Below are 11283 nucleotides of genomic sequence, written 5' to 3' on the forward strand. Positions count from 1 at the left end.
TTCCAATGTTGTTAAAAGCTCAACTGAAAACATAATTTTCAGGTAGGTCTGTGCTTTTATGAGAAATGAAAGCTTGTGGATTTTTTGTTTTACAGTAAGTACAGTAAGATTTATTGCTGTTATCATTTCAAAAAAAATAGTTTCACAGCAATTTAGGTTCCAGACCTCAGTAGCCCAAAGGCCCTAGGCTAAAATCTATTAGATGCTGAGGTGCATCTGCTTTACTGTCCAATGCAATTGATGGAAAACCTAAACAACGCACTTTTAAAGCAAACAGAGATCAAGTGTCACTAAATAGTTCAGAAGTGTTACGTGTTTTGTTAGGAAAAGGTCACAGAACAATGAATTATCTATCATGAACATATTGTTGCACTCTAAGGTTAAGGGTGCAATAATCCCAACAACAAAGCAGCATGGCAGGTAGAGGAAGTTGGTGCCCTGTACTAAAACAACTTAGGGGATGCGGTTTCACAGATTTCCAACTTTGGACATGAAAAAGACAACAAAAGTAGTTCATTGACTGTTACCACGAGAAATACAAAGTAAACACTGTGTTGCAACACTTGGATTTGCTACAGGCACATAGCAAACATTCCCTATCTACAAACTGGACCTCATGCTGACATATTACCTCTTTCTCTGCCTTTCCTACAGCTCTCCATTTAACAAGATGAATCAAGCGTGGAGGAAGGACAGATAAATAAATACACGTTCCCCTAGTGACAGCAAGATGCACTCTGAACATCTCTGCAGAGATGTAGAGAGCAGTTGGTGGATGTGTGTGACACATTTGTTTTATTTGTTTTGCAAATCAAGCCGTACTTTAAAACTATTTGGCTTATATGAACAGAAAATGGGGGGTAGCCTAAGTAGTATCTATGGGGGTGTAAGTCAAGAGAAACCTTTAGCCTGTGATGACAAAGTGTAGAGGAGGACATTTTGCTGGTGAAAATAGGTGACTTTACTCTTTGCTTTAATATCTATTTAAATACTTTATTTAACCGAATTTTCAGATATTTTAAGACCTCAGGTCTGCAGAGATCCCTCCGGTCATACATAATAAGCTATTTAGTGCATTGGAGTTACACAAGAGAAATGACTGCATGCAGCTCTTCCAATTTGCTTCCATTAGCAATTCTTTTAAAAAAAAAATGCCAACAAGACTCTGGAGGACATTTCTCAGCTACTCAGTCGAAGCAGCTATTTATAAATATTAAATAACTGACAAGTGCCTGGGGTAGTGTAAAGCTGGATCGACAATTTAAACTTTAATGTCTCTGACATTTCTGGACCTGTTCCAGACAATGAGTGATCCTCACTTCCCTATCCAGTAATGTTGGCTTCAAGGTAAAGGTTTTTTTTGTAGCAATTGATCTAAATAATTACAAACCATGATGTCAGTTTCTATAGCACAGTTTGTTATACAGGACACTTTCCTGTACAGCTACAGTAACAGGCTTACAGTAATGTCTTCCTGAACTGATAGGAGTTATCTGTCCAGTTAGGCTTATGAGTTGTTATGTATCTATAAGATAGCACTCCAGAATTTTATTTCTGCTATACTGTAACGCAGCCAATGGGTTATGGCTGGTTGCGTAGCAACTCCTGCAAAATACAAAGAGTTGAAATCAGTCGGAGCTAAAGAGAAGGAGCAGGGAGGAGTTTTATAAGCACTCTGTTTCAGCACATTCTATTCTTTTCCATTTTATTTACCCAACCTGCTGTTGACATTACCGAGCTGTCGTTCTCCCTTTGCACTTCCACTCTTTATCACCCTATAAATAGCCACGTGGATCCACCAGTTAGGAATGTGATGATGTTAACCTGAAAGGAGCTAAACACAGTAAAGAATCATCCAACTATTCAAAGCCTCTCGCATCACAAACTCTCCCTACTCCATTCGCAGCCCCCCCCCCCAAAAAAAAAAAAAAAAACAAAAACAAAAACAACAACGTTTTTCCTATGCCCATAGCCATCTCATCACTAGGTATGTGGAACAGAAAACAAGCAGCACTGCTCTGGGCTTTAAAAGGATTGAGCAGAAAGCTAATGTTTTGACTGAATTCCAGCCGTTTTAAAAATAGTTGTGGCGATAAATGGTGGGCCGGGCAGAGCGAAGGGTATTGTGCCTGGCAAGGCCCGTAAACTCTCCATAAAGACACAACAGCAGAAATCCTGCAGAGGCCCACAAATAGCACAGCTAATGTCTCAGCAGGGAATAAGAAGAGTATGTCTTATTCTTGCATTTGACAGATCCTGTGTCCTTGGCATTTTTGGCAGCCATGCTTTATTAACAAGTATAGTGAGGAATGTGCCAGGAAAAATACATAACAAAAGGGAGGACTGCATCTACATAAGGTCCTGTTAACATTAAACTCAAGCTCCACATAGAAAAAAGAAAACATGATAAAAGGAGGAAAAATAATCATGGCAGTGGTCAACAGTGTTTCTAGCTTCCGTCCAATTTCCATGCAATTTAATGTTGTTCAACATGTATTCTCCATATTTTACCAAATGAACACAAACACAACCAAATACTTGTGTAATTTATCAGGTGTAAAAGATGGGATTTTCCGATTCCAGTCGTACACCAAGGTCCCAAGATAAATCTTAAGGATTACAAATATGATTAAATGTATAGAAAGAAAAATCATATACAGTATTTCTATCAAACAACTTTGTTTATTTCTTTCAGATTTTTCTTTTCGCTTTTTTCCTTGCAAAATCTCAGATACTCTCACCTCTACAAGCCTCTGAAAAATCTTTCAAATTATAAACAATCCAAGAAGAAAAACCCACTTTTTGATTGAAATGCTCATAAATCAAGGCCACAACCTGCCATGAAGGGTCAAAAGTAGATAAAAAAAGGTTGGGAACCACTGGATTTCTCTCAATTAGGAAACTGATTGTAAGGTCTATAAAATGTCAGAAAACAGCAAAAAAAAAAAACACCCATCAGATGTTCCCAGAGCCAATGGTGACGTCTTAAAATGCCTTGCTTTGTCTGACCAAATGTCCAAAATCCAAAGATATTCAGTTTACCATCACAGAGGTGTAAGAAAAACAGAAAATATTCCCATTTGAGAAGCTGTAGCTAGTTAATTTTTGATTAAAAATACTTAAATAATTAACTGATTATCAAAATAGTTGAAGATTAACTTTCTACCGATTGACTAATTACTTTAGCAACATTACATCAGGCCCTAAAACTTGCTAAATTCTTTGCATCATTATTTGTTTATTTTACATTGTTGTTGTTGTTGTTGTTGTTGTTGTTGTTGTTGTTGTTGTTGTTGTTGTTGTTGTTGTTGTTGTTGTTAACCAACTTGCAACAACACTAGGATGATGTCATTAGGCTAGTTTTCAATTGAGGGTTTCAGTTTCAATCCTTTGGCATAAACATGGTTAAGTCTGTATATAAATATTTTTCGTACTGGCACAAACTATTGCGAATGTTCTTTGGGTTTGTTGTAAGAAATAAAAGCTGTATCAGTCCATACCTGTTTGGTAATGTGTTGTATTTTTCTGTTGTTGGTGCTAGATCAAGTAAAAGATGTCTGCTTATGACAATGAATACAAATGTTTGTCCATGAGTACCCAAGCCTGTGCATATGCGTGTGTGTATACGTGTAGGAGGTTGTGTTTCACCAGCAGGTTGTGATGGAATGATAATGCTGAGGCCAGATGGATGGGTTATGTGTGGGAGACTCCTGTTCTCTTCTCTGCTCTGCTCATGCCTTCATTTAAAACTAAAAATACACTAACACACAGGTATCAAACTCTTTAACACTCACAGAACGGGGTGAAGACTTTACACAAGACAACAACAGAATTCAACAACAGGATTTGTGCATTCAGCCATTGTCAACCACAGTGCGCTTTGCATAGCTCAGTCCACGTGCCTATCACTTTGATCAGCATAGGAAGTGAAAGTTCTTCAAAAGTCAAATCTTCCATCAGAGCTGTTATATCCAAAAACTAGGCCCAACGATTAGAGACTGGGTGCTGTTTTATTAGCCAAAGACTGGAAGTTTACATTCACAAGTTAAAATGATTTAACTTAAACCACACTGCATTGTTCTTGAATGCACTGTTGTGTGCACGGCCACATTTTCTCAACTACAGTCTTTATGTCTTGACAAGGAGATCCACCAGATTAAGACAGATATCAGGGTGTATACCAATGCTTTCACATGAGAAACATATACCATTGTAAACACATCATGACATCCAATTGCAGCTTTGCTTATAGTCCAAATGTCATTATGAGAATGGATGACATTCACTGCAGTTTATTTAAGGTTTTATGATACAATAAGACCAGATGGGCAACTCAATTGCAGCATACTTGTGTTGGTAATAATAATTTGAGTTTCAGAAATAGTTTGTTTTTCTAGACATACAGCATAACTATTACTATCTAGAGTTTACGTTCTTCCTCATTTTTTGCATTCCTTCTCACATCCCTGGAAGGTGAATCTTGGACCTGCTCAGGTGTTGTTCTATGTGTCCATTGTATTATATAATGTGTAAACAAGGTGCTGTGAAGTATGTGTATATTTCTTTATGCGTGTGTGCTTGACTTTGATTTTTGCTAAGTCAGTCATGAAGGTTTTCCAGGCTGGCATGGGGAATCCTTCTACCATTTAAAGCAAAATAACAAGAAGCAAGATTTATCAGTCACTGTCATTTTTGTTCCCAAATCCTTACTTCTTAAATTCTTTTGACATAATGTACCAGCCAGTAAGAATGCAGTTTTAGGTAAACAGTATGACAGTAGCAGATCAACAACAATCTCGCCCTTTTTAGCCAGTTTACCAATGATTTTGTCTTTAAAATGTGATTCTCAATAAAAACATGCGAATGCACTGATGTTGAGAAGCCAATTTAGGCTCCCAAATCCAAAATCATTATATCCATACAAAATTTACTAACACTAAAATGTAACCTACTACACCTTGGCATGAAATTTTAGCAAGATCTATTTTTATGTTATTGTTAGTAATAGCTGTCCATCTATAGTGTTATATCTTGCTTGTTTAATCTGTACAACAACCAAAGTGTAAAAACTATATGTTATGGTTTTACAAAGGATTATGAGCCAGGAGTAATAACTTCTGGTAGTCTTGTTGTCAAAGTGATGTTGCCAGGCAAACAGCTGAGACTCCAGGAAGAAACTGCTCCCAGGCAAAACATAGTCCAGCACATAATCCCCCATAAAACCAAATCATGTCACTTTTACACTTTGATTTTTGACTGCATAAACAAACAAGATATAACGTGTTAATATGTGAGCTTTAGAGATGCTGATAGGCAGATTGTGTAACATTTAGAGAGGGCCAGGTTAGCCGTTTCCAGTCTTTGTGCTACGATAAACTAACCAGCTGCTGGCTATAGCTACATACTGTATTTACCATACATGAGAGTATGAGAGGGGTATCAATCTTCTTATCTAACCCTCTTAAATAATGTAAGCTAAATTAGTTTGTACAGAGACAACTTAAGTAAGTAAATAGGAATATTTGTAGTTCAAACTAAAGCCCTGACACAAAAATGATCGTAAGTATTCAGAAAGACCTCTGGTGGGCCATCAGTGGCTTTAATAAAAAGGAAAACCTTGATCAATTTTCCTCTTTTGGATCCCCAAACAATACAAGAAGATACATAACTGTTGTCAAGTGTGACAATTTCAGACTGTTGAGAGCTTGCACACCCGGAAGACGCCAGGTCTTCTTCACTGGAGTGGAGCAAAAACCAAAAAACCAAGGAGAGGCCTGACCGTCTCACCAGAGGAGGTGTGGAGCAGAGAGACTGGCTTGTTTTGCAGAAAAAAAAAAAAAAAATTGGCCGGGGCCACCGTCCCCAGTGCCTTATAAGGCAGTGTTTCTATCCAGCTAGCACACTGGAGCCGGGACTGCTGCTGCTTGCCTGAGAGCAACTAAACTGCACTCCAGAGATGAAGCGGACACTCAGGTTGACCATCGGGGTAAAGACCGAGAACAAGACAGAGGGGTTATCCACACCTCCTTAAAGAGCCACACATTAAAGGAAGAAAGTTCCAGTATGGGCGTGGGGGTTGGTGAGGCAATAAGATAAGAGGAATGAAAAGGAACAGAGAAGATGGAATAAAAGGAAGACAGGAGATTTTGGGTGAGGAGAAGAGTGATAAACATTATATGGGAGGTGAGTGGACAAAACAGGGAGAAAGGAACAAACAGAGAATATGTGAATGGAGATGGATGAGAGAAATAAACAGAGGAAAGGGGAGTGGAGGGAACGAAATGAATAACCAAAACTAAGCAGAACAAACCAGGAGAGCATAACCTGAGAGCATCTTACTGAATGAATATAAAAGAGACGGCCAGGGACTGCCCCCAGCAGATGATCTGGAAGACATCACACGGACTGTTAGCTATCCATATCTAATATCCTTCACACTTCAGTGCGGTGCATGAAGTTATCTGGATGTACACAGTCTACAGCTGAATTAAAAGGCTTTGGACAGCAGCTACAGTTAAAATGCCTGCAGTGTGTTTAACAGGCCTGAGAGGAGGGGCTGAGCTGCAGGCTGAGAGAGTAACAGAGCCAGAGAAAAAGAGATAAGGCTGAAAAGTGAAAGGGGAAAGTGCAGTCATTCGCAGGGACTTTGAGCCCCATATATAGCTGCCAACTATTTACTCAATGAGGTCATTTCCTTTAGCACGGCAGAAAGGCAACTTGTGTGACTTGCAATAAAATGTCCATATATATTTCTTTTACTTTTTTTTTTATCTTGAAAAATGCCCTTCCTTTTGCTTGCCCTCAACAATCACTTCTTGTACTTGGAGCTGCCAAGTGAGACCAGTACTTCAGTCAGCAGTGGTTTGCTCCCACATAATGATCACCACAGTTTGTACAAGGGGAAGGTTGCTGAGACTTCAGGTTCATTCAATCAAATGCTGATAGAGGCATTGTAGTGATTTACAGCTTTTAAGACCACAGTGTATGGAGGCATTAAAGCACCATTTATGTGATTTTTGCTGGCTACTCTGTTCCTTCTTGGAAGCAGGGGTGAATTAGGGGTTCATGACAGATGACAAAGTTGTTTACAGAGAAACCTATGCTCCCTAATTTAAATGTCAGAGTACAATACTGAATAACCCATCTTTTAAATGGTCAGCTTTCTTAAAAGTTAGTTCACTAAGTTTACTTTATAGATGCTGTGTTCCTCCTCATCAGCTTTCCGTATCCTAAGGGTAGTTGGCCCACTGCTCCTGAAATTAACTACTGAGTTTCTCCTACTAAGTTGTTATTTAGTAGACTACACAATAGTCAACAAAGCAGCTTCTTACACTTTTATTTAAATTTTTTTTCTTTTTTTGTTGCTAAGCCACAATAGCAGGGAATTTGTGATTCACTGTTTACCAAATATGAGCCTGTGAGCAATTACTAAGGCACTTAAGTATGCATGTTTATATTCTGCCTGCAAAAAAAGACATTTCTGATCCATTAGTGTGTGTGTGTGGGTGTGTGTGTGTGTGTGTGTGTGTGTGTGTGTGTGTGTGTGTGTGTGTGTGTGTGTGTGTGTGTGTGAATGTGTTTGAATCCCATCCTGAGCAGCAAAACTTCTTGATCCCAGCGACAGCACCAAGGCTGCTAAAAATGGAAAGCTGCAGCTTGTTCTCTCCTACGCATGCTTCCCACTCAACTTTTGTCTCAAAACCATCAACACCTCTATCCCTGTGGCTCGCGTGCAGGAAGTAAACATCACTGGTGTTCAAGCAAGTATTCTGCTTAATGTTTTAAGGGAAGACGGAATAGACCAGGAGAGCCACAAGTAGCATGGAGGGGCTGGAGGGGCGGGGTGGGGGGGCAACTTAGATGGGGCCCATTAAAAGGGTTGAGGCAATGCTTTTTAAGATAGACCTGACAGTGTCTTTGCCCTCTGTCAGACCCAGTTAGGGGGCCCAGAAATTCGAACACCACCCCTAAAACAGATGTAACTTTACAGCTACAGTAGGTACTGTGACACAGTGTTGGGTCTGAATTACAGTTAGGGTAAAGGGCCCAAAAATATCTAGTCTTCAGACATTGTACACATAGTACATAAAGCTCAAACGTTAGTGATTCCAGCTTTATCTGGGAAGCACTTACGCTGAAGTTCAGATTTGTTAGTTCCTGCGGAGAAATGTCCATAACCAAATCCAGAAACTTTTGAACAAAAAAAGGGTTTATTTAAAGTGTCAAAAGATCTTCTTTCCTATTTCAGCCCAATGTCACTGATACACTGGTATAATGGAAGATTTTTTTCCACTGCCTTATGCAGCTTTATGTCATCACAAAACTTGCCAAAAACATCTGTCAAGGGGTACATCCCTTGTACATTTTTACTCGACAGTTCAGCGTATTACAAATTAAGTCTCATTTCCACTGCAAAGTACTGAGCCGAATAATTTAACTTTATTCTCCAAAACAAACCTCTAAATTTTGCTATTTGCAAAAGAAGACAAGAGTTTCCCATTTCCTCTGCTACAAGTTGGCATCAGATTGTATCAGTACAGGAAATTTCAAATACCAATACCCTATTTTGGCTTTGTATAATGCGCAACATCCATTAACAGTACTGGTCCGTAATGATAATCAGACAGATCTGCCATTTCATTGCACGTCATTCATTTAACTGGTGAACAAATCATACCTGTGGGTGGTGAATCAAAGCTCTCCAACCGGGCTAACTCATCATCTGATGTTTAAAAAAATTCTTTAAATTTTACATCACGACACTTAAGGGGCTGTATAAATGAAGTGACTTCAATCTGATAAGCGTCAACAGGGGGACATAAGACTTTGCTGGTGAGCGACTGAAAAATCTGTTCTAAATCTCACAATTTATGACCACTTCACCACAGAGGAAAGAGTGCTGGGAATTCACCAGCTCGCTTATCGTAAGTTTAGGTGAGAGAAAGAAAGAAAGTGAAAAGCTCTTCACTGGAATTCACATGCTATATGCAAATGAGTTTCAGTCAGGATTTCTGTAATACTTGGTGGGTTAAGGTAACGTTTGAGTTGGAATATGAAGACAATTTAATGAGCTGTCACTTTGGGCATGTAGTCAAAGTTCCCATACCACTCTTAACCGAAAGGCTGCGAGCTCTGTGACATATAAACATAAATTTGGGTCAGACATTTTTAATTTGTCTGACCCAATGGCGTGCTCTGCTTTCTCGATTTTGTGTGATTTTACCGGTCTTATTTAGCTGGGAATAAAAACTGTGAATTATATCACACATGTTTCCAAAGGGACCAGAAGCCTGCCCAGAAAACATACATTTCAAGATCGGTCATTTTTTTCTTTAGTCAAATGTGCAAACAACTGTTTTATAGTGGGTGGACAACATCTTCCTAATGATCTATCGGAGTAGGAAAAACCAGAATAAAGTGTGAGGATCTAATGGGCTGTGGGACCATCCAGGTCTGGTGGGCCCAACTGTTAGCCAGGCGGGAGATTTCTCCGGAAATACTGGTCTCCACGAACACACTGAGTGGGGCATTCTCCGCTGGTTAATCCTAATCTGTGGACACGCTTCGCAGAGCCCCACTCTGCGCCGTCTGCGCTCAGTCTGAACTATTAATCAGGCCTATCTACAGTACATCCACCATGAGGCTCCCAGTTTGGCTGCTCTGTCTCAAAAAATGGGTTATTATAGCGAGGCATCCGATGACGGGACGGAATGGAAACTGAGCAGTTTCATAACCGGTGGGAATGAGAATTAAAAGATTTTTTAAACAAAAAAAAAAAAAGAAGAAGAATAATACCATGCAACATTACAGTCTGCATCAAGGGGAAAAAAAAAACAAAGCTAATAGCTCGCAGCAGGTTACAATTAGGAAACGAGAAGAAGAAAAGGATATAAATGCCAATAGTATAACGTTGCCTAAATGTGTGCATACGTGTCTAGCGTTTCGGCGAATAGACATCATCATTAATCATCTCTGAGGTGTATCCCACTTGACTTACCAGCAAACTTTCCAAGTTTACGGAGGATCTGGGGTCTCTGATCATGTCCTCCAGCTTCTTCAGCCGGGTTTCCATCCTCCTCTCGGCGCCCAGCGACATGACTGCGGCGGCGTCGGTCATTAGAAACGGTGTAAAAATATGGACAGGTTTTCCAAACTGTTTGAGTTTACATGTGAAACCTCTTTGTTCCTGGCTAATGGCCCTGGGCCTAGCGGAGCAGCCTTGGGCTCGCAGCCCACCCAACTCGCCTCCAACGGGAATAGTGTGCACAATGAAGAGAAAATATTCCCAGAGCAAAGAGACTCCCCGCTTCCCAAAACTTGCCAAGTAAGCGGGGCCTTCAGTTAGCCAGCTATTTGGCTTGGAGCTAATAACGACAACGTTACACTTGATTTATCACCTCCTGTTAAGTGAAAGATGCATTTTTCCAACTCGGCGATAAAGTTTGAATTTGGAGATACCAGCAACAGGCAGCAGGGCGTTTTCTTTGCCCCCCTCTCCTCCCCTTCCCTTTGGTTTTTGGCCGCTTGGAAAAGCTTTGGACTCGCTTTTTCGAGAAAAACCCCGCTTCGTTTCACCCCATTCAATGATCTTTGAAGCCCGTTAGTATTGTAGTTTATCCTCAGTGCTGCCACAAGTCTGAAACGGCGATAATGTCTGTTCTCCCGCGCGGAATTTTTAATAGGCAGACACTCTCTTCCTGGATTTCTTCTCGCATCTTCGCATTTGCCCGCTCCGTTGTGTCCTCGTTACAGGCTTGAGTCGCGAAACACTGTGAAGTTTTAATGCATGGAGAAAAGTCCTCCAGCGTCTGAATTCCTCGCCGTACACTCACATCTACACACCAACACACACTGAGTCTGAAGTCTTTCTCCTCCTCCTGACATCAACACACCGAGGACTCCGTTACCCATAAGCCATCTGTCCCGTCCACCTCCACTTCCACCCCCCCTCTCTCTCTCTCTCTCTCTCTCTCTCTGTACCCGTCTTTTACGTGTTTATACTTTCAAGCTAATCTGAAACCCGCAGTTACCTGATAAATGCAACTTTCCATATTATAATCATTAAATAAAACTGGATGGAAGTCAAGAAGATAATTCCCACAGTGGCTGTTACTCCTACAACATTCCTTCGATTACATTTTTAAAATAAAGTCGATTTCCACAGTAGTAGGCTTGGGGTATGGAGAAAATGAGAAAATTGTGGCTAAAAATTAAATCTAATGGAAGAAATCCCTAATCAACACCAAAATACAGTATAATTAGTATCTTTCAGGCCTAAGGTCA

General features: G+C 40.1%; 1 protein-coding gene across 4 annotated transcripts in view; it reads right to left on the minus strand.

Annotated features, from left to right (window-relative positions):
- Window positions 1-10893, minus strand: part of rock2a (rho-associated, coiled-coil containing protein kinase 2a) — a 35618-nt gene extending 24725 nt beyond the window's left edge. For all 4 annotated transcript variants that reach the window (XR_005708207.1, XM_040136679.1, XM_040136680.1 and 1 more), the window contains exon 1: window positions 9998-10893. Coding sequence is in view for 3 of the 4 variants with exons in the window: in XM_040136679.1 (XP_039992613.1) it covers window positions 9998-10117 (120 nt within the window). In the remaining variant the exon portion in view is untranslated. The remainder of the gene's footprint in view (window positions 1-9997) is intronic.
- Window positions 10894-11283: the final 390 nt, after the last annotated feature.

Source organism: Xiphias gladius, chromosome 10, assembly GCF_016859285.1.
Source record: "Xiphias gladius isolate SHS-SW01 ecotype Sanya breed wild chromosome 10, ASM1685928v1, whole genome shotgun sequence".
Lineage (NCBI taxonomy): Eukaryota > Metazoa > Chordata > Actinopteri > Istiophoriformes > Xiphiidae > Xiphias > Xiphias gladius.